We start from the raw sequence: 24,710 nt of genomic DNA on the forward strand, positions 1-24,710 counted from the left end.
TCAATTACTTTTAGATTAATAACCACATCCTTACCACCACTACCACCATCATCAACCGTTGCGGCCACCGCCGCCGCATTGCGCGGATATCCATCTCGTTACTATATAAAGCAAATCTCTTATTTCTTTTAAGTTTTCAACTTCTAAAATATGCAAAATGCTCATAATAATAAAACTACCTTCAACCAACCTATTTCACCACCACACACCCAAATTATCACTACCGTCATCACCTATTCACTACCATAACTAATTTGTACCCAATTTGAGTTAACCATAATGATCACGTAACAAAAAATTTCTAATTAAACGTAATTATCCATATTTGAACTAATGCTTACAACAAAAAGTTATCAACACTTATTTAGTTATAATTACACAAATTACATATCAAAATGGAGTAAAGATCCCAAAAGTTGTGGCACTATTGATTAATTTACTATCTTAAAAATAGGTTAGATAAAATAACACATTTTCATTTGTCTTTTCATATATGGCGTCACCTTGAGTCTCCCCCTCACCAACGATCACTCTCATCAACTAATTTCCACCGTACGATCACACACAACCAAAACTGGTTAGGTATATGCGTAGTAGATAGATATAATAGATATAGCAATATTATACATTTTTATTATATACACACATATATATATGGATATATAGCTTAAAAATAGGAGTGTGATAGAATTCTGTGAGACCTTTCTCTCCTCCTTTTCCTCGAACTACACCCTAATTCTTCTTCATTCACCTTTTCTTATCCCCAACGTCAATCCATATTTTCAGGTATTCCTTTTCATTTATTTATTTATCATTATTGTTATTGTTATATATATATTTCTGTATCTATAGGTTCTGTAAAACCTTAGTTTTGCTATCTGGGTAATATTTTATAGTTTGAACTGGACGTGGGTCTGTTAAATATAGATTAGAAATTGGCTAATATTTTATTCGTGTTATATATTTCTGTAGCTATATTTTGTATCTATATGTTAGAAGGTGTAAAACCCTAGTTTTGGTATCTGGGTTTTGTTCTATAGTTTGAGATTGATGTGGGTTTATTGAATATAGATTAAAGTTTGGATCTTTTTGATGTTAGTAGTGATTCCTGATGGATTGTGTTAGTATTGTTTGGTTATTATGTGTAAGTGTTCAATTAGGGTTCTTGATTTTTGATTTTTTTTTCTTCCAGTTTTTCGGGATCTGATAGATTTTTGTGATGGAAAATGGTGTGAGTAAAGTGGAAGAAGTGAAGCTGAAAGTAGGAAAAGATGATGTCTTAGGAGATATGGCAAATGGTGGAGGAAGTGGAAGTGATGATGCTGGTGATGAGAGTGTATCGGAAATGGTCAATGTGGAAGTTGTTGATGGTAGAAAGGATTTGAGTGATGAGAATGGTGACGGTTTGGGTGATTCGCTATTGTTAGATGGGAGTGTAGACATAGCTGAGAAGTTTAAAGGTGCAGCGGAGGCTTCTTCTGAGCTTGAAACAGTCAAGGCAAAGGCTGATATGAATCTGGCTGAGGTAACCTTATTGTTTATTTTTGTTTGGGAAATACTTATGATAATTGTTTGATTAATTGGTGATCTTTGCAGGTGATTGATGGGGAAAGTAGTACCATTGAGAATGCAACCAGGGATCAATCGATGGTGGATTGTGATGAACATGAGGGGGAAGTGTCCATTGTGGAAGAGTTAAATGGGGAGATAAATGTGTCGGATAATACTTTTAGTGATCAACTGATTGTGTTGAAAGCTAATGAGGCCGTGAATGATGATGTTGGTGGAGAAAGTACTTCTAGCAATCAATCTAGTGGATTGGAAGTTAACGAGGCTTCAAATGATGATAATAGTGAGGAAAAGGTGGTTAAGTTGGCACATGCGCTTGATGGAGAGAGTAGTTCTGCTAATACTACCATGGATCAAGTTAGTGAGTTGGAAACGGATGTGTCGGTGGTTGGTGGAAAAGGTAAGGCGGAAGTTGTGGGTTTGGCCGATGAACACGTGATTAATTTGGTGCAGACAAGCGGTAAAGAAAGCATTTCTGATAGTGCGGATAGGGGTCAGGCTTGTGAGTTGGACTCCAATATGTCAGTGGTTGGTGGAAACGACGAGGTAGAATTGGTGCGTCTGTCTGATGAACAAGTTCTTAATTTGGTGCAGGGGACTGATAGGGAAAGTACTTTTGATAATGCTGCAAGGGATCACTCTGGTGAGCTGGAAACCGATGTGTCAGTGGTTGGTGGAAAACTCAAGGCGGAAGTGGTGGCTGTGACTGATGATCATAATGCTTATACATATGCAACCAAAGACGAGCCACATCTGTTGGAGAATAATGTGGTTATAGAGAATGGGGTAAATGGGGATGGGGAGGTATCCAATGTAGATACATTAGACGATGTCCATGATGTTAATGAGAAGCCAGCTTCTGTAACTTTAGGACATTCTGAAAATGGAGCTCCAAAAAGTGTTGCTCTGGATGAGATAGTGCTCCAAGAAGATGGACTAAATGTAGATTCTGCGAGTCACATAACACAGCCAGATGGTGAGATAGGAGGCGATGAAAACATAGATGTCAATGAAAAACATAACTTGGGGGCTGAATGTAAAGTTGGTGACAGTAAGAATAGAGTGGAAGAGTTTGAAACTTCAATCAGTAAATCAGTTAATGTGCAAAGCGAGTCAACACTTGAACAAATTCAAGAGGGGGAACATAAAAGTTTTGATTCTTCTTCAGCACATCAAGATGCTGAAAACCTGGAACAAGTAATAGATTCGGCCATTGATGTGCCTAATAACCATGTCGAGAGCCTTAATTCAGAAAATGGCATTCATGTTTCTATGGAGGAAAGGACGGAAAATCCCAAAGTTGAAAAGAAGGAACTAAATGAGGTAAAGCAAGATATACCCCTGAAGAAAGAACCAGAGTCGAGACAGGTTATAGGTGTTTCATTATCTGCACAGAAACCTGCAATTCCCACTTCTGTAGCTAATCCCAAACAGGATAAAAAACCTAATCAAACCCCCATTCCAAATCCTAAACCTATCACTGCACCCACTCCAGCTCCATCTCCATCTCCATCTCCATCTCCATCTCCAGCCCCTTCTCGCCCTGCTGGTCTTGGTAGTGGCGCACCGCTACTGGAGCCGGCTCATCGTGTGGTGGCACCTCAGGCAAATGGGAATGGCCCCCCTCTTCAAAATCAAGTGATCGATGAACCAACAAATGGGGAGGCCGAGGAAAATGATGACACTCGTGAAAAACTACAGATGATACGGGTCAAGTTTTTGCGTCTTGCTCGTAGGCTTGGTCAGACTCCTCATAATGTTGTCGTGGCTCAGGTCTTGTATAGACTAGGATTGGCTGAACAACTTAGAGGCAGAAACGGTGGCCGTGTTGCTGCATTTAGCTTTGAACGCGCTAGTGCCATGGCTGAGCAGTTGGAGGCAGCTGGACAAGAACCACTTGAGTTCTCATGCACCATCATGGTTCTTGGGAAAACGGGGGTCGGGAAAAGTGCAACTATAAATTCTATATTTGATGACACAAAGTTTGGAACCGATGCGTTTCAAGTTGGAACAAAGAAAGTTCAGGATGTTGTTGGAACTGTGCAGGGTATTAAAGTACGTGTTATTGACACACCAGGCCTTCTTCCATCGTGGACCGATCAAAGGAAAAATGAGAAAATTCTTCACTCAGTTAAACGTTTTATTCAAAAATCACCTCCCGATATTGTTTTGTATCTTGACAGGCTGGACATGCAGAGTAGGGATTCAGGTGACATGCCTCTTTTGCGAACCATAACCGATATCTTTGGTCAATCTATATGGTTTAATGCCATTGTGGTCTTGACCCATGCTGCATCGGCTCCTCCTGAAGGTCCAAATGGTACAGCCACTAGTTATGACATGTTTGTCACCCAACGGTCTCATGTGGTCCAGCAATCCATTCGGCAGGCTGCTGGTGATATGCGGCTCATGAATCCTGTTTCATTAGTGGAGAACCACTCGGCTTGTAGAACAAATCGGGCTGGTCAACGTGTTTTGCCAAATGGTCAAGTGTGGAAGCCTCACTTGTTGCTACTTTCATTTGCCTCAAAGATTTTGGTGGAGGCTAATATGCTTCTGAAGTTGCAAGACTCACCACCTGGAAAGCCGTTTGCAGCCAGAACTCGAGCACCATCATTGCCGTTTATTCTTTCAAATCTTCTACAATCAAGACCTCAGCTGAAGTTACCGCAGGAGCAATTTGGCGATGATGATGATGATGGTGATGATGATGACATGGATGAGTCATCTGATGAAGAATCGTCAGAATATGATGAATTACCACCGTTTAAACGGTTGACTAATTCTCAACTGTCAAAGCTTAGTAAGGCACAGAAGAAATCTTATTATGATGAATTGGAATACAGGGAGAAGCTCTTCATGAAGAAACAGCTGAAGGAAGAGAAGAAACGAAGAAAATTGATGAAGAAGATGGCAGAAGCTGCTAAGAACTTTCCAACTGATCTTGTTGATAATAGTGTAGAAGAAGACAGTAATAGTGCTGCGTCTGTCCCTGTTGCTGTTCAGGATATGAATTTGCCTGCTTCATTTGATGCAGATAATCCTACTCATCGGTACCGGGCTCTTGACTCTGCCAACCAATGGCTCATTAGACCTGTACTTGATCCACATGGTTGGGATCATGATGTTGGTTATGAAGGAATCAATGTGGAACACATACTTGCACTTAAAGAAAAGATCCCCATATCATTTTCTGGTCAGGTTACCAAAGATAAAAAAGATGCTAATCTCCAAATGGAGGTATCAAGTGCAATGAAGCATGGAAAATCAAAATCAACCACATTAGCATTTGATATGCAGACTGTTGGAAAAGAGATGTCATATACTCTACGCAGTGACACCCGTTTCATTAATTACAGAAAAAACAAAGCATCGGCTGGTCTTTCGGCTACTTACATGGGTGATACGTTAACAGGTGGTGTGAAGTTCGAGGATAACTTAGTGATTAATAAACGGGGACAGTTGGTGGTGGCAGGTGGAGCAGTTATTGGTCGTGGTGATGTTGCTTATGGGGGCAGCTTGGAGGCTACATTAAGAGACAAGGATTATCCTTTGGGTCGGTTTTTGTCAACTATTGGTCTCTCAGTTATGGATTGGCATGGAGATCTTGCACTTGGATGGAATGCACAGTCTCAGATTCCTATTGGCAGATTTACTAATCTGATTGGTCGTGTTAATCTAAATAACAAGGGTTCTGGACAAGTTAGTATGCGGCTGAATAGCTCAGAACAGCTTCAGATTGCATTAGTTGCCTTGGTTCCACTTGTGAGTAAGTTATTGGGTTATTATCAGGACCGGGATACAACGTATTAATGTCATATTTTTGGGTTGAAGAAAGTTCTGTAGTATAAGCTTCAGGAGGGCAATCGGGCTGATTACCAACATGTGAGTAAAACTTTCAGCCATTTGTTTTCTTTTTCACAAAGAAATTTATTTATTTTTATTTTACTGTGTGCACGGGTCTATTTATTGTAGCTTCCTTGCTTTGGTAACCACTTTTATGGCTTTTTTAAGCCGTTCTTTATTTGACTATGCAGCATCTGTAATGGACTAGCAACTGAGGTTGTTAGATGAACAAAGTGGTTAGAACCTTAGTAGTTAGTAGTCTTGACTGTAGAGATAGTGCCATTTAGGCGGTTAAGAATACAGAATTGCATTTGGTAAAATGTGTTCTTGTTATTTTATAGTCTTATGTCGAGTTTGTTTTCTCTTTCGTTACACACCTAGACACGGTGACGGAGTTAGGAATATTCCCGGGCTTGTAATAATTTTACACAAGCTAGTTTGACACTAAATTTTTTTTAAAAAAAATATATGTATTTAGCGGTGTCGGCTGACTCTGCTCGACATGCTCTAGCTCCATCCTTACCTAGACTGACGATTAATTCACACTAGGTGTGTACTAGATTAAGGTGGCATAAAACCTTTTTGCCAAGTTGGAAATTATTTGTATGAAATTCTCCATTATACCTGAGCGAGCCTGGCATAGCTTTTTTTACAGATGATTTTTTAATTTTGATTCCTGATAGTAGGAATTTCATTTTGCATCTTAATATAGTATATTTACTGTTGGATTTTCCAATAGGCGGCCTTTGCCGGATGAACATGGCTTTCCATGATCCCATTATGTATTGTTATTAAAATTTAGCTTTTAACGGCTGCATCCCCTAGGTTTTTTGTTTGTAAATTTAGAAGCTAATACCTTGGTTCTTTTCTGGTTTTGCAAATCAATGCTTTTTAAAGCTGTTGTTAGTTGTTACCCCGCTCTGATAATTCTCTAGTTCTACATCCCCTGTATGAAAGAGAATATCATTATCTACTGCAGTTCTATGAAAGATGCCGACTTCTATTTTGAGATGCCTTGACAAATATTGCAACACTCTCATTTTGGGAAAAGTTGTAAGGCTACAATGACTCCTTGCTCATTATCGTCATTGTAAAAATTTGATTATATTGCTTTGGACATCTAAAGACTGTATAAAGTTGTATTTTAGATATTTTATAAAAATTCTTAAATTTCCCTTAAATTGGCATGCTGATTTTTTTGTGCTACGTACTTGTTTTATTATCTAGCACTGTTTGATAGTTTGCTTATATACTAACATGACACTGTTTCTTGCAGATCGGCCCGGATCTTTGAAATAATTGCCAAAAGGAAGGCAGGAATGTTTTGTCATTCTAATGGAAAAAGTTGGTAAATGCACAGACTGTAGCTAGAGCTAGATTTCGAGAAAATTTCCATGCTGCTGGTTCCCTTTTTTCCGTCTTCATTTTCATCTTTGCTTTCTTCTTGATATAGAGATGTTCTGATTAGAGTTGCGACCAAGTTTAGTTATTGTATCATACACATAATGCCATAATGAGCATGTGACTCAAGGTTTTAATTTCCTTTAGTGGACAGGACTTCTTTTTGTAGTTTGCGAAATTTGTTTGGCTTACAACGTTATGGTGAATTGGGGCCTGTTCGGGTTGGGGCAGTGGTTTTAGCTGTTATTTGTTATATATTGTATTTTGCCAAAAAGGAAGTTTATTTGTGCCATTTATTTTCATTTAATATAGGGATCGTGGGATTCGTTGAATACTATCTCATAGTAATTAAAATGTCTAAAGAGAAGCCTTCTATGTTTAGGCTGTTAAAGCCGTAAAGGTTTTGTTTGTTGGCTGCCCGAAAGTTAAATTGTTATTAATGATTTCATCTTAACAAGCAGTAATAACGGGGCCAACTACTTAACTAGCATCTCAAATTTGACTTTTGATGTAATGGCGTATCTTAACTTCATTTAATTCTACAATATTTCATCTTGTTTAGGCTGAGGGGAGTGGGCCGAACCCACCCCCAAATCGCCTGGACAGGGATGAGAAAAAACCCAAAAAACCGAAACCGAATCGGTACCGAAAATCGGTACCGATAGGAATTCGGTATCAGTATTGGTCTTTGATTTGAGTTGAGTTCGGTTTCGGTAATATTCGGTTCGGTACGGGGAAACCGAAAACGAATACCGAGTTTTTCAAACCATATAGTACTAGTAGACAATACGTAGTAAAACATTAGAGTATTAGACATTGTTGACCAAATACATTGTATAATTTTCTTTTTCATGGATATTAAATTGGAAGCATAACGTAAAATTTTTCCCATATAATCGAGAGATACACTCATACACCCCCTGACCTTTATGTCATATTTATGCATCCATAGTTCCATACTAGTTTTTTGTTTGGCTGTTAATTAGTTTGTTAATGGATACTACCAGTGTAAGTTTTTGGAATGAAAATATGAAAAGGAATACATACAGATACCGAAATTTTTCTTCCAACAGCATTTTTTCCAAAGTTTTTTTTAATTTTCGGTACTATTCGGTTTTGATACCGAAAACCCGGTACCGGTACCGTACCGATACCAACCCGATGTACTCGGTTCTCATTTTGGGTTATTTTCGGTTTCGGGATTAGTTGGTATCGGTACAGTTTGGTACGGTTCCATACCGAAAACCATCCCTACGCCTGAAACACTGCCCCAGGCGGCAATCCAGGCAAAAATCCAAAAATGGCGACTTGTATGTATCGTCCAAAAGCCTCTCTACCAACTTTATCTCCCCCTGTTACTATTTCACTTCCCAACCAATTACCTAGAGCTATTTGTGGAAATTCCACTTACCCAAGTAGATAGCCCTACTCCCCCATTTTTAAGGGGCTACCCACTTGGTGACATAGCGCCACATGGCACAAGTCGTCGCCCCCAATTTGGGTAGCCACACTCCTCTTTTGCCTTATTTGATCAATGCATTTTGTTTCCCTGAGTTGTAACATGCACATGCCTGATAAGCGATTCAAGTGTTTTAATTAATAAACCTTGCTAAACTGGATAAGTGTGCTGACTATTATATTGCTTCTAATGCCAAATATATACGAGTAATATATAAATGCAACACTAACACAAAGATCTGTAAATATGGGTTATTCAAATACAACGAAAGCGACTTAATAATGAACAACCATGACATTATATTCAACAACTGCATCACCAGTTGTAAGGTTGAAATAATAAGTTTTTGCAGTGGCGATACCTTTTGCCATCCTAAAAACCCCAGAGCCACCAACAATTGGCATCTCACGATACGGATGAAACACTGCATTCCGCCCCAAAAGGCTTAGAGTACTACCATTGTAATCCGCTCCCGTAAAAACCAAGTTCATGGTCATGAGTAAGCCGGCCTCACTTAAACACGCAGAGCCATAGATACCTTGTGCCTGACCCACAACTGTAGAGTTGGGTTCGGGTCCTGAGGTGAGCTTGTCGTCAGCCATAGCAATGAATCCAAAATTTGTTGGAGAGGTGTCAGTAATGTTGGATTGGGCGACTCTCATGGCAGTTGGGCTGGAGCCACTTAGTAAGTCGTGTAGATAGAAGTGAAGGTGTGTGGTTTTTGGGGTCATGTTGGGTAGGCTTTTAAACCATTCTTCTATGGCTAGAGGATCTTGATCAGTTCCATGGACCAAAGGTATTCCTAGGAGTATTATTGAGCTTAGTGTTAAGGCTATGCAAAGGTTCACCATCTCTCTTAGTATGTTTGTGTGCGCAGTGTATGCCTTGTTTCTCCTCTTATGTATGGATTTTATGTTATGTGCATATAAATATAGAGTGGTGGGTGTGACATTCTTTTCATTCGTTTAGCTAAAACACTATCTTCCTTATTTTAGCAATTTATAGTATATGAATCTCCCTTCTCTTTCTTTAGCTTGAAATTTCTTTTATAATAATGTTTGTTGGGAAATTGAAAATGATGCATCATTAAATATAGGCGCACACACATAAGTAAGTATTATACAAGGAGAGGTTGGTTTCATCTTGTCTTTGTTAGTTCAACCAAACAACAATGCTCTTTTTTAACAGGTTTATATGAAAATCTCTCTCTTTGTTCTATCTATCACTCAACGTGAGATGATTGATAAGAACAAGTGGCACCCCATCGGATTAAATCAGTGTTTTTGGGCAAAAAAATAAGTGTAAAAAAGGATCAAAATATTCAATATAGTGTCAGTTGACTTTATATAAATCCAATAGCTTACACTAAATTAGACAGAAACAAAAGGTTGAAGTGAATATACGGCTCAAAATATCTGATTTTTGTTACTTTGTAAGCTATTGAGTTTCAAGAACACAGATGGTATGATGACATTCTCGCGTGTATATCAAATTTGTTAATCGTTTTGTTGTTAATTGATGTTTGATAATAGTTTAAAGCTTTGAAGATTTAATAGTTAAAATGTTTTTTTATAGGCTTTTAATTTGGGCTGACATTTGATAGAAATGCAGGCTATTCATTTGTTTAAGTGGATATATAATTAGTAGCCCAAAGTGTTATGCTAAAGAGTGTGTAAAAAGCGTGAAATGTTAACGGTCGGGTCAAGCCTGTAGCCTAAACCCTGACCATGGTTATGTTTGATAAAGTGGTTGTCGGTTGTAGTGGTAACTTTTAGTTGGCATTGTAAGTTGTAGATCGTAGGTAAAATTGTTACCTAGAACTTTTATTTTCTAAAGGTGCTTTCTAAATATAATATTTAATCATGTACAAAGGTTTTTTCATTATGATAATTTATTTATCGATCTAATTTGTTTATGTAGTATAATAAGACTAGTATTTTAGTTATTTATATGAGTTTGATTTAACATTTTCTTTTAGCTACAAGTTTAAATTATGCTTTATACTTAATGCTTTTTTATATACATATATACTGTTTGATTAAATGTAAATTAGGTATGAAACACTCACATATTGTTTTTTTAATCCATAAAAATCATGGTGGCCAATGCATTTATTCATTAAACAAGAAATAATAAAATATTAGTATGTGAAGGGTTTCACACCTAATCATGGGGGCCCATGCATTTATATATTTACCAAATTTTTTTATATTATTCATTGATTATATTTTGTTTGATTTTTTTTTATAATGTTTTTTAATAACAAGTAATATTTTTTTCATCATTGTATGTTGATATTGAATATTTTTAAACATGCTATTATATAATTGTTTATATCTTATCAGTTTATTTAGCTAAGTGAAGTTCTATAATTTATCATAAATCACAGAACATATATAAACGAAATATATAAGACATATGTTTTGAATCCATTTGTTCATCATGCGGGACTGAAAAACTAGAAGTGAAAATATAATGTTGTCATGGCCGGTGTAGAGTGTGGCCAAAGTAGCCGACGGGCCGAGACTGGTTTTTTAGGGGCTTATTTTTTCTAGTTTTTATTGTTATGTTTATACATGTGTAACAATTAAGTCTATTGTAAACTCTAACCATTATCTAAAACTAAAAGATATAATTTAACCTATAAAAAAACTCACATATAGCCTTTTATTGGATAAAAAAAAGAGTTATTCTCATCTATCGGAAACTCGGAATTGATGAAGCGGCGCCTGCTATCTTTTTCAATCTTTCATTGTTCCACTTTTCATGTACAGCACTTAGTTATTTTTGTTTGTTATTTATTGTAAATAATATATATATATATATAGGGTGACATTCAAATGAGAATGAAATTAAAATAAGAACACTTAAAAACTATATTTATATATGTATATATATATATAGAAATAATATAGTATTATCAAATGATATATAAATTATTATTATAATATTATTACTTAAAAAACATTAACATGGCATAACAGTTTGTTGTTTATCATTTCTTTAGGTTTTTTTATGTTGGTTTAAACCTATCGAAATTCTATTTGTCTTTAGGTTTTAGATTTTATTTATTAATATTTATTGTCATTTTTAGAGATTAGTTTATAATTTATTATAATAATTAGTTGCATTTAGCTTATGGACTCTTATTTTTACGCTCGCTTGGATCTATAAATCTTCAAAGACGGCCCAGAATGTTGTGACTTCGAATGCACGCATTTTATTAATCACATCTTATGGTGCTTTAAGAATTATTGGATTAGAAGAAACACAATTGGTTGGTTTGACATTTTTGTTTATCAGTTTAACTTAATTTAACATTTTGTTTATAAACCAAAGTTTTTCAGGAAGTTAGGAATTTAATTAAGATTATTGTATAAAGATTTGAAGTGTCAATCTTACATCAAGTGTACGTTCTTGGCTTTTACTTAATTTGGGCTGTGATTGCTAAAAAAGATAGAAACGCAGGCTGAATCGTTTAAGTGGGCTAATTAATATGTATTCCAAAATGATGTTTTTAAAAATTACGTTAAATATACTTAAAGTAGTTGCTACTTTTTCACCCGAACCATAGTCAATCTTGCATGAAGACGAAGACCCTTACATTTTTACATGGGGAAAATGTTGCGTACAACTTCATGAAGAAAAAAATTTCATTTTACCCCATGAATTTTAATAAATGTATATACTGATCGAGTACTTGGGATGTGAGTGCAGTAGTACCTAACATACGTAGTACGGGCAGTATGTATGCTTTCCCCTACAATTATTGATTTGTTTCTTCTTATAAATTTTAAATTTGAATTTATAATATTTTTTTATTTGCATTTAAATAATAATTTGATTTATTTTAAAAGTGTTATTAACCTTATGTGTATTTGACACCTAATTAAATTTAGTTGTTAACCAACAATAAAGATATACCGCGTAATCATTATAAGGTAAGTGATCAAACCTTAATTAACCAATCAAAACACTCAATTTCTTTAAATTAAGTTATTCAACATGTGACTAAATTAAATTATTTGTTGATAATAATAATAACAACAACAATAATAATTAATAGATTTATAGATATGTAAACTTACGAAACTTTTTTTTAGAAAATATAAGTCTTATCTAAACAAGTTAATAATTATCTCGAAACAAATGAGAAATGTTAAGGAGTTTGCAAATTACAATGGATAAACACTAAAAGTATAACAATACATATACTTAATAAAATTTTGTGTATATAGATAAATAGATGGATGCGACGATGAGCAAGATTTCTTATCACTCTTGAGATAATCATTTAAATTAACTTCAACGTATGTCTCATCCCTCCAGTTAACAAAAAAAAAAAAAAATTAACCAAAAAAGTAGAAAAGATATAATCAAGAGATCAGAGGGTTAGGCTCGTCATTGTGGTGGTTGTTAGTGGGATAAGTTTCAAGATCTTTCCGAGTTCGCTTTAAATTGTTACGGAATTTGTGTTTGTTTGTGTGCAGAGGTATTTCTCGATCAAGTCATTCAAATATCAATCTTCCGATTGTTTTGCTAAAAGATTCTGCTTAACTGAAACACATAAAAATTTGTATTCACATCTTAAAAAATATCAGGTTGTTCAAAATTACATTATTTGACTTTTATGTACATTGTTTACATTTAAATATCAGTTTGTCTTTTTATATATTTTTTAATTTGAGTTTATAAGATTTTTTATTTCTATATATTTAATAATTTATATTAAATAATTGATCGAAAACACATATAACATTGTTATATTATAATTGAAATATTTAGAATATGTTCATCTAAAAATAAGATATAGTCTGTAAAGTGTAAAATAAGAATGTAATATCACTTTGTAGAACAATAAATCAAATAAAATCACTTTGTAAAGTGTAAAATAACATTGGTGGTTGGATCAAAGACCTTACCAATAGGCCACTAACCCCATGGGTCAAATTAACATATTTTTTTTTATAATCTTAAAAACTATATATATTTAGCAAAATTCAAATCATAATCCCCCTACGGCTCTACGTACAGTACAAATTAAATTTGAAGATGATTTCTAGAAAATGATATTGAGAGAGACTATTAACTATTAAGTGTACGTAACTCATTATATTTGAGGCCGGCAATATTTGATACTTGATAGACAATTAAAACATATATACTGATTTGTACGAGTAGTAACTAAGCTAACTTCCCCTATATATATGTGTATGTAAATATCACAAGCTAGCTAGCTAGCTATATTTGTATATATATACAATTGAGAACTAATTAACAATGATAAAAATTATACTAGTTATCTTTGCATGCTTGGTTCTGCTTTTGAGCTCTTGCTCCCCCGCGGCGGTGAAGGGCAAATATTACTCCAAGAGCGTAACAGTCGATGCTCCAACCACCGTAAAGAAAACCAATCTCCATTTCTTCATGCACGACATCCTTTCAGGCAACAACCCTACGGCTGTCCTCGTGGCAGCACCAAACGGAACAGTTGTCCAAGAAGGCAACGTAGGCCCGTTTGGAGCAGTTTACGTGTTTGATGACCCACTCACGGTGACCTCCGACCCAAAGTCAGAGGTTATTGGTACTGGACGTGGGTTGTACGCTTCAGTAAGTCGTCAAGTACCGACGGAGTGGACCTTGCTGTTCAATGCCGATTTGGAGTTTACGAGTGGGGAGTTTAATGGGAGTTCCATATGCCTGTTTTCAAGAGATCTTTTGGTGTTGGAAAAGAAAGAGTTATCTATAGTTGGTGGCAGAGGCAAGTTTAGGATGGCAAATGGGTTTATCATGGCTAATGTCATATCCTTTAATGCTACAAGTGGTGATGTCATTCTTGAATTTCATGTAACCGTTTTTCACCAATGAAAAAGTGCTATGGATAATTGGATATATATATACAGGGTACGTTGTGGAAGAGTAGGAATAATACTCTCTAATTATATCCTTTAATTAGCTTCTATGTTTTTATCAATGAATAATGGGTTGGATTATTAGAAACTTAATTTGTGCTTTCTAGTTGTTTCTGTATAGCTACTACTAATTAATTACTGTTTAATTAAAGTGTATATATAATATATGTAAGCTTTGTTAAGAATTCTAGCTTGCTACAAATTAATATGCATGTTTATCCGAAATGTCATATGTGTAGTTGATTTAATCTAGACAGGCAGAGACGGAACCAGATAATCTATTGAGAGGGGGCAAATTTTGTAGTCATACATGCTAATTTTGAGTAGTGTTTTGATGCTAAAGACAAGTTCGTCAAAAGATGTCTTACTAAACTACCGTCTCACAGATTTTTCAATAGCAAAACGCAAAGTTTGATTACCATATTCATGATTTCGAATTTATCAAAACAAACATATATAATGTGATAAGATAGTGAGTAACGATTTAATTAAATAAAATATTAAAAAGGTTAAAAGCCACAAATAGATAGATTATCAAGTAAAGGGGAAAAAAGTGTATTAATGATTAAATAATAGGGATGAATTGTAAATAAAGTGCAACAAGACAAAATAGAGTATTTTATCTTCTTCATTCTCTCCTGTAAAAACTCTCTGCTTTGTTTTATGATTACCTTTAATCAAGGTTGCGGAACTCGGAAATCGAGATCGAATCGGAGAGGGAGGAGTCAGGATTTTTAAAAAATCGGAATCGGATCGGTAAATAGTGAGTTTTTTTATGTATAAATAATAGTTTTTCAAATTATATGTAAAATACATCTTAATTATGACATTAACATATTAAGTTTTTATGTTAAGTTCATGTAAATAAATGTTTAATTATGACATTAACATATTAAGTTTTTATGTTAAGTTCATGTAAATAAATGTTTAATTATGACATTAACATATTAAGTTTTTATGTTAAGTTCATGTAAATAAATGTTAGGAGGACTCCTATTGAACTAAAAATAAAGAAAGTTAAAAGATCAAAAGAGGGGTTAATGATGTACAAAACAAAAGAAGAAGGTTTTAAAGTAAACATGTTATCCATTTGATAATTGAAAAGGCAAATTTGGGTGTACCACAAATTAGATACAAGTCATACAACCGTCGCTCAGTATCTTCTTTCTCTTTTTATTTTTTTTTCTTATTCTTCATTTTTGAAAAGTCCCAGACCACTCCTTGTCTGGCATCTGCCACGTCAGTATTGTGTATCCTTTCCTTTTCAATCTTATTGTTTATATATATATATATATGTATTTTGAATATGGATATAGATATTATACGTATGTGTAAATATATATATATACATCGCTAATAGTGATGATGTGGCATCTGCCACGTCAGTCTGTCACGCTTGTCTGGCATCACATATCGGGAATGGTTTATGACATATCGGGAATGGTTCTTTGACGTAGTTCGATAGGATCAAAACATGGTAGCGCATAGGAATCATCGATTTCAAAAGATGTCATACTTTCAACACTATATATATATGGAATGTCAAACTATATATCGTACACTTGAAAAAAACAGCAAGTAATAAGATACGCAATACCATAAAGTCGTGGTTTTCATACTGAATCATTGTGTATTTCGAAAAAAAATTTCAAACATAGGAATCATCGTTTTCATTACATATTTGTAGTTGCTGGTATTGTGTATCCTTTCCTTTTCAATCTTATTGTTTATATATATATATATATGTATTATGAATATAGATATAGATATTATACGTATGTGTAAATATATATACACACATCGCTAATAGTGATGACGTGGCATCTGCCACGTCAGTCTGTCACGCTTGTCTGGCATCACATATCGGGAATGGTTTATGACATATCGGGAATGGTTCTTTGACGTAGTTTGATAGGATCAAAACATGGTAGCGCATAGGAATCATCGATTTCAAAAGATGTCATACTTTCAACACTATATATATATGGAATGTCCAACTATATATCGTACACTTGAAAAAAACAGCAAGTAATAAGATACGCAATACCATAAAGTCGTGGTTTTCATACTGAATCATTGTGTATTTCGAAAAAAAAATTCAAACATAGGAATCATCGTTTTCATTACATATTTGTAGTTGCTGGTATTGTGTATCTTTTCCTTTTCAATCTTATTGTTTATATATATATATATATATATGTATTTTGAATATGGATATAGATATTATACGTATGTGTAAATATATATATATACATACATCGCTAATAGTGATGATGTGGCATCTGCCACGTCAGTCTGTCACGCTTGTCTGGCATCACATATCGGGAATGGTTCTTTGACGTAGTTCGATAGGATCAAAACATGGTAGCGCATAGGAATCATCGATATCAAAAGATGTCATACTTTCAACACTATATATATATGGAATGTCCAACTATATATCGTACACTTGAAAAAAACAGCAAGTAATAAGATACGCAATACCATAAAGTCGTGGTTTTCATACTGAATCATTGTGTATTTCGAAAAAAAAATTCAAACATAGGAATCATCGTTTTCATTACATATTTGTAGTTGCTGGTATTGTGTATCTTTTCCTTTTCAATCTTATTGTTTATATATATATGTATGTATTATGAATATAGATATAGATATTATACGTATGTGTAAATATATATATATACATCGCTAATAGTGATGACGTGGCATCTGCCACGTCAGTCTGTCACGCTTTTCTGGCATCACATATCGGGAATGGTTTATGACATATCAGGAATGGTTCTTTGATGTAGTTCGATAGGATCAAAAGATGGTAGCGCATAGGAATAATCGATTTCAAAAGATGCCATCGTATAACGCCAGAGTCAGAGGCACAATCATCGGCCAGTTGGGTTGGGTATGTTGCGGAACCGTATAACGCCAGTCTTTTCCAAAATTACGCTTGGGTACTAGGTGAGATACCACCGTACTTAAGGTCGTACGTTGTAGGCGCACAAAATGTCAAAGGAGACCGTAACTGTGGATTTCGAGCTACCGCTGTAGCTTTGGGGCTAGATGAGGAGATGGGTGCAGAGTGGGTTCGTACGCAGATGCTCGCGGAGTATGAATCTGACCTCGATGGGTACATGCAAATGTTTGGGCAAACAGAGGGCAACCGAATGTTGTCGGCGCTGCGAACCTCTTATTATGTAAGAAGCCGACCCATAGATCATTGGATGAGTAAAGTGTGGTTCCATATCCTCCTGGCCAATAAGCTGGGTATAATAGTCAACTGCGTTAGCCTACGTGACCCCCGCACAGTATTTCCGATGCATCACGGCTTAGATCAACTGTTATTCAAACAACCGATAAGTATTGCTCTGATAAACGACAAAACCCATTTTGTTGCAGTGAAATTAGCAGGCGACTACCCAATGGCTTACAAGAATCCGGAACGGGAATTTCACGCAACCGATCCTGCACGTCGACTAGCATTAACGTATGCAAATCAAGAAGATGCGTATCAAAATTGGTTGTACGCAAACATACCAAGAGTACCACCAGGCCCTCCTATTGTAATAAATGATTAAATCCGTTCAATGTTTTATATAGGTTGTTTGTATGTATACTTTTTTTATTGTATATATTTTTTATGTATTTCAGTTGTTGTTGTTCCAAAACAAGTTTCAATCAACAATTTTTCATACTTTTCTATTGTACATACATTGATTTTATAATAATTTTCTAAAGTTGATACCAATTATTTTTTTATCAACAAATGTATAAAAACATAAAAAATACAAATGATTATATCATGCAAATCAAGATTACAAAAGGAAATCACACTTCAGTTAAACGATGAATACAAACAATAAAAAAATGGAAAACTAATCACTTTCACTATCACTATCACTATCACTACCCAACCGCTGTGTGGGGGCTCGTGACGAGCTAGGCCCAACATGGGATGATGACGTGCTAGGCCCGGCCTCGAATGATGGCTGGCTCCAAGGGCTACCCTGGGCGAACATATCACTGACATTAAAGGACGGTGACTTCTGGGCTGGGAAGGGTTGCTCTATATCCTCCGGGAGGGGGACATTCAGTCCACGTGTTCCCCTAACCACACGCCCAACCACACAAGTATGTCCTGATCGGGTCCCTAAAGCGTCCACATATGTTTGCGTAGGCGGGGTATTGGGCACTTGGGAAAGTATTTGGTGGGTATCAAGAAGCCGCTCCTGTAGCACATGAAAATTAAATAACAAATAACTCAAAATTAGTTATACTTAATATAAAATTACCAAAAAATTATCTTTTTTAAGTGTTGTGCAAGATCTTACATAAATGGGCCTAACTGCGTCCTGCACCGTCCCATCTCGTCTAGTGTGGGTCCGCAAATAAAACTCAGGCGGCTCCTCACGTCGCTCATCATTATCTTCCTGTATATACATTAATCAAAGTTATATATTTGTATGTGTATCTCTATATAGATATATGTTTACATACGTGGATATAAATAATTACGTATAACTTACAGCGTAACGCCATTCACGCTGAGCGTATGACTGCCGACCGTGAGTACTGACAGTATTATTTTGTTGCTGCCTGTTTGTCGTGTTTCTTTGGGCAGCAATCATCCGGGGCTCGCTGGTCCAGTAACCCAGTAGATAACTCCACACTTGTGGAGGCATCCTATACGGAGGTTGACCCTCCAGTTCTGCCAGCCTCTGTGACCCACCCCTGTTAGTGAACCAAATCTTCTTGAATTTTGCTTTTTTATCCCTGTAGATCTTCAGGGCATCCGGACGAATCATCCTGGTCACGGCCTCTCGTAACGGGTGATTTTCTGGGTGACCTAGATATGGTTCTAAGTAGAACCGTCTCTGCGATTTTGTAGTAATAGTTAGCATCTACCATATTTTTTAAATGACATATTTAAATAGTAAAAAAAAAAAAATAGTTTTATACCATAAGCCAGTCAGTAAGTCCATCCTTGATGGACTGGGGCACCTGATCCCACGACTCGTAATTATGTGGGACGGTAGCGACATAGGTCCCCAAATAGCTCTTGTACCACTTGGCGTGGTCCCCGATTGTCTGCCACCTACTAAGATCGTTATTCAACATAAGTGAGATTCGGCGTCCCGAATTCTGAAACTCGCGCTCCAGATCATTGTTAGCAGCAGCAGCTCTCCCTGTGCTAATACCTGCAAAACAAAATAAAATAACAAATATATATATATATATACATATATACCATATATTTATCTGCAACGTACATTAATATATACTTACCACCTGTACGCCTACAACCCCATTCGGGGTTCCACCCCCAATTTGGAGGGTCGTTGCCACCATCTCCGCCGTGAAGTGCAGTCATTTTAACCTACATCAGTTATACACAATTTATAAAATAATACAAACAAACATAAATGTTATAAAAAAGGTGCAAATTAAATTAACATATTTTGGACACAAAATTGTTTTTCAAAATTATTATACCTAAAATGCCCACATTTCTGCAACTTTTTTTCAAACCTTAGTTTCTAACATTAATACGAACCTAATAAAAACTATATTAATGAACTATAATAAACAATAATTATAACTACAAATGTTTTCCTAAAAATTAATGAATTTCTAAAAATCATATCATTCTTAACTATAATAACATAAGTAATCTTTCCTAACTATACTACTATAACATTTTTATAACTAATACTTTCTAACATATATTTACTAACACTTGTTTTTTAACATATATTACCTAAAATAGAGTAGTTAATAACTGATATTAATATTTTTTTTCCCTAAAATAAAACTCCATGTATTTATTTACTATATTATCATTATGATTATTATTATTATATAGTTACATATAATACTAGTTATCATACATGAATATAATTGTTTTTATTAAAGTGAAACTTAAATATATCCCAATGCAATTTTAAAAGTGTACATTAATTTTAGACCCAGGTTAAAGGTTTGACCAAGCATAGCATGTGAATTGTGGACCCAACCATAGTACCATTTAGATCTAAGGTCGCTTACGACTATTTAAAATAACAAAAAAATATTTGTTAACATTAACATATATTAAAATAAAAACAATTATTTAAAAGGTAAATGAGTGTTACCTCGTCTGAATAATAGTTTACCGGAAAAATGAGTACAACAAAAAACGTGGTGTCTGGCTGGCCGGAAAAAATGTAGTCGCCGGAAAACTAAAGCACCGGTGTTCGCCGGAAAACTAAAAAATCTGGTTTGCCATATATCAGTGGAAAATACATTCCCCGCAAAACTGGTTGGGCGGAAAACTTTTTCGCCGGAAAAAAGTCGCCGCTAAAACCCAACCTGAAAATGGACTCCGGGACGCCGGAAAACGTGAGTCGTGTAAAAAGGATTGTTGATAACGAGGATGAGGGGATAGATGGCCGGATTTTGTGAGTTAAACGAATGGAGAAGAAAAGAAATTATGGAGGAAGTGAGGAGGAGTTCGGAGGAGAAGGAGATGAATAATATGGAGAAGAGAAGAAGAGATAATGTGGTTTATATCGACAATCGGCAGTGGGGGGACCCACTATTTGCGGCGATGTCGCCGCTAATAGTGGGGTCCACACCCACGTGATTCGGTCTACTTACAGACGCTGACTGACAGAGGGGCCCCACTATTTGCGGCGACGTCGCCGCTAATAGTGGGTGGTCGGGTTACACCTTTTCCCCTGGTCGGGTTACGCGTTTCGTTTATTAATCATATCTTAGGGTTCTCTGGAAATTATTGGATTAGAAGAAACACAATTGGTTGGTTTGACATTCTTGATTGTCAGGTTAACTAATTATTTGAACATTTGGTTATAGACCAATTGTTTGTTTAGGAAGTTTAGGAATAAAATTAAGATTATTGCATTGTATAAAGATTTGAAGTGTCAATGTGTTACATCAACTACTGTACGTTCTCGGCTTTCACTTAATTTGGGCTGATAGCTAAATAGGATATATAGAAACGCAGGCTGAGTTTGTTACTGAGTTTAAGTGGGCTAATTAGTAATATGAGGAAAATACTACAAGAATTTCGGTTTTTTGGGACGAAATTTTTCGCCGCAAAATCTACCATTTTCGTCGCGAAAAGTCATTTGCGACGAATTTTTCGTCGCAAAAAAGTCGACGTAAAAAACATTTTGTGACAAACTTTGCGACGAAAGTTTTGTGGGTCCCAATTTTTTCTTCGCAAATTCCTTTTTGCGACAAAAAATTTTGTCGCAAAAACTATGTGCAGAATTGAATATTATATTTTTTATTTTATTTTTTTGCAATTTTTTTTTTTTGTATTTTAACCTAAAAAATTAGAGGGAAAATAAATACAAAGGAGGGAAAATGAAAAAATTAAATCATAATACCAAAATAATGGAAAAATCAAAAATCTTTATTAAAAAAATATATTTATTTATTTCAGTCATGAACAACTCCACAAATCTAATATATCTTTCAATCAAACAATCAAATATTTTACATCAAATCAAACATTCACAATACACTAAATACATGAACAATAACTTAAGAACAAATTACATATATGATAGATTGTACAACAATGAAATATATATAAAATCCCCACATTCTTGCTCCTCCAATACATCTGAAATATTCAAAAATTATTAAAACTGAAAAACATTTACAGATCTGATATATATTTATAATTATTAATAAATAAAACAAAGAAAAAAATAATAAATATCAAAATAAGACAAATAAAGGAATACTTAGTCCGGCACGGTGGTGTAGTGGTGGTCGTCCGGTGTTTGGTGTGGTGAGTGGCGGTGTATACAACACTGAAATCAAAGAAAAATGGAAACAAAACCGAAATAAATTAAAAAGAAAAAGAAAATCGAGAGAAAAGAAAACAAAAGAAATATCCGACAGTGGCAAGACATTTGCGGCGGTGCTGGGCTTTCTTCCGGCAGTAGACTTTCTCGGATGAATTTTCCGGTAAGTTGGTGGTCGAAGGTTGCAAAGAAGTGGAGGGAGAAAGTTAATATGTTTGTAAATAAGATGGAGATGGTGGGGTGGTGGTGGATGTCGCTGTTTCCGGAAGCGAACTTCGGTTTCTGGCGGCTCAAGTCCGTTTCCGACGGCGGTTGGACGGAATCTTTGAGAGTGGGAGAGAGAGATTGTAGATTTGTAGGTGGGTGTGTTGTTTATGAGTGGATAAATGAAAAATAAGGGGTTTAGGTGTTTATAAGGTTAGGGTTTTTTTTAGGTTTGGGCTTGTAGGTTAGGCCGACTTTTATGGGCTTTTTTAATTAGATATTTTTTTTTTTACTATTAGACTTTTGTATTTATATTTTATTTTGAAATATATATATATATATAGACTTTTTTTTATTTGTATTTAGACTTTTTAGTTTGAAGTGTATATATATATATATATTGGTAGATGGGAAAAGTGAAGTTGGTGTTGTCACACACATAAGTTGGACGAAATCCCTCTCACATGTTAATTTTTTAATCCATAAATGTATAATAGATAAATAATCCATGAATACACGTACGACATGGTATAGTATTCGTCTAATCCATTGAGCATATTTCTCAATCATTCATCTGGATCTAACGGGACATCTCTTTATATGAATGAATGTATGTATCTCAATTATTCATTTGGGCCTACGTATCTCAATCATTCATTTGGGCCAATATGAATGTACGTATAAATGTATGTCTCTTTTAGTTTTCAAAAACTTTGTTTATTGTGTTCATATAGTAATTAGGTTAAATAGGCCCAATATGTATATATATGTATGAATATATGTATATATGTATGGATGGATGGATATAGTATGTCTCTCTTCGCTTTCAAAAGTTTCATTTTAATGTTAGTTTAATCATTAGGCCTAATGAGCCCAATAGGTTTCCAGATCATTCGTTTGTGCTTAATCGACCAGTGTGTATATAGCTCGTGTATTTTTGGACCGCTGGGCCAACATGTAATACTTAATGGGCCTAGTGGCCCCAATATATTCTTAATCATTTATTTGGATCCAACACGACAAGTCTGTATATATAAGTGATTACCAAGGGTTACTTTTTATCTCACAAGATCATATGAACGAATGTATGTATGAATATATGTCTCTCTTAGCTTTCAAAAGCTTCGTTTATTGTGTTCATATAATAACTGGGCCTAATAAGCCCAATATGTATGTATGTATTAATGTATGTCTCTTTTAGCTTTGGGCCTAATGGGCCCAATATGTTTCTTAATCATTCATTTGGGCCTAAAAGGCCAAGTATCTTTATAACTCATGTAAATGGTTCTATTGGGCTAAAAAAACGAATAACCCAAACCGAACAACCCTATTTCCTCAAAACCCGACCAAATGAACACCCCTAATTGACTAATATGAATGTGTGTATAAATGTATGTATGTATGGACATATGTATGCCTTTCATGGCTTTCAAAAGCTTTATTTTAATGTTCATTTAATCATTGGGCCTAATGGGCCAAATATGTTTCTCTATCATTCATTTGGGACTAATCGGCCAGTGTATATATAACTCGTGTTTTTTAGGTCGGTTGGGTTAACGTTTAATACTTAATGGACTCAATGGGCTCAATATGTTTCTTAATCATTCATCTGGATCTAACGAGATAAGTCTGACATGTATGTATGTATGTATGTATGTATGTATGTATGTATTAGGTATGACTAAATTACTAAGTACATGACAATGTGCTGGGAAGTTATTATGATAAAGAAATGTTGTGGAATTTTTATGAGTCTATGTACGTATAAGGTATGTATGTATATACAACAACAACAACAACAACATGACCCAATCCCTGCGTGGGGTATGGGGAGTTAAGTTGTAGACAATCTTACCTCTACACAAAGGTAGAGAGACTGCTTTCATATATGTATGTATATACATATATGTATATGAATAATGTATACGACATATATGTATTATACTAGACATATGTCTGCGCAATGCGACAACGATAGAGGTAGTGATGACGGAGTTGGTGGTGGTGACCGCGGGGATGACAATTGTGACGGTGATGGTTGCGACGATGATAATGAATGTAAAAGTAATTGATGTTAAAAATAATATAGATACTTATAAATATTTCGTTATTTTTATAAATATTTAAATAAAATTTTTATCTGTTATCAATTAACTTTAGATAAGTATAAATTATTAATTTGTTGAAATAATGATAAATAATTATTTTATTAAAAAAATTATAAAATTTTATAATAATAGTATAATTTTTTATGAAATTATAACAACGAATTATTTTATTAATACTTACTATGTTTATAGTTATTTATATAGTATTTTTCTTATTTACTAACTTTAAATAAATATTAATTATTAAATTATTTTTTATAATAAAATATTAATTATTGAAATTATAATAATTAATTATTATAAATAAATAATTAAAATAAGTATCAATAGTTTAATTACAAAATATAATTTTAAATAACGTTAAAATATATGGAGTGAACGTCAAATTCATGGCGGGAAATTT

General features: G+C 34.7%; 4 protein-coding genes and 1 long non-coding RNA gene across 5 annotated transcripts; 2 read left to right on the top strand and 3 right to left on the bottom strand.

Annotated features, from left to right (window-relative positions):
• The first annotated feature begins 681 nt into the window (after positions 1–681).
• Positions 682–7,108, top strand: LOC122609938 (translocase of chloroplast 120, chloroplastic). The gene is made up of 4 exons (XM_043782891.1): positions 682–786; positions 1,193–1,525; positions 1,597–5,454; positions 6,692–7,108. The coding sequence occupies exons 2-3, from the start codon at positions 1,220–1,222 to the stop codon at positions 5,380–5,382; spliced, it is 4,092 nt and encodes a 1,363-aa protein (XP_043638826.1). The 5' UTR covers positions 682–786; positions 1,193–1,219; the 3' UTR covers positions 5,383–5,454; positions 6,692–7,108.
• Positions 7,109–8,550: 1,442 nt separating this feature from the next.
• On the bottom strand, positions 8,551–9,126 carry LOC122580650 (dirigent protein 22-like). Its single transcript, XM_043752918.1, has one exon. The coding sequence runs from the start codon at positions 9,124–9,126 to the stop codon at positions 8,551–8,553; it is 576 nt and encodes a 191-aa protein (XP_043608853.1).
• A 4,308-nt stretch (positions 9,127–13,434) lies between these two features.
• LOC122579846 (dirigent protein 4-like) lies at positions 13,435–14,280 on the top strand. The gene has a single exon (XM_043752096.1). It carries the CDS (start codon positions 13,556–13,558, stop codon positions 14,141–14,143), a length of 588 nt encoding a protein of 195 aa, XP_043608031.1. The 5' UTR covers positions 13,435–13,555; the 3' UTR covers positions 14,144–14,280.
• A 3,726-nt stretch (positions 14,281–18,006) lies between these two features.
• LOC122610855 lies at positions 18,007–18,860 on the bottom strand. The gene is made up of 4 exons (XM_043783812.1): positions 18,705–18,860; positions 18,510–18,608; positions 18,089–18,407; positions 18,007–18,011 (listed from the first exon to the last, which is right to left on the bottom strand). The coding sequence occupies exons 1-4, from the start codon at positions 18,858–18,860 to the stop codon at positions 18,007–18,009; spliced, it is 579 nt and encodes a 192-aa protein (XP_043639747.1).
• A 2,734-nt stretch (positions 18,861–21,594) lies between these two features.
• Positions 21,595–22,474, bottom strand: LOC122579367. The gene is made up of 2 exons (XR_006320628.1): positions 22,091–22,474; positions 21,595–22,001 (listed from the first exon to the last, which is right to left on the bottom strand). It is a non-coding gene; the product is annotated as an uncharacterized LOC122579367 (long non-coding RNA).
• Between the last annotated feature and the right edge of the window lie 2,236 nt (positions 22,475–24,710).

The sequence above is a fragment of the Erigeron canadensis genome, chromosome 8, assembly GCF_010389155.1.
Source record: "Erigeron canadensis isolate Cc75 chromosome 8, C_canadensis_v1, whole genome shotgun sequence".
Lineage (NCBI taxonomy): Eukaryota > Viridiplantae > Streptophyta > Magnoliopsida > Asterales > Asteraceae > Erigeron > Erigeron canadensis.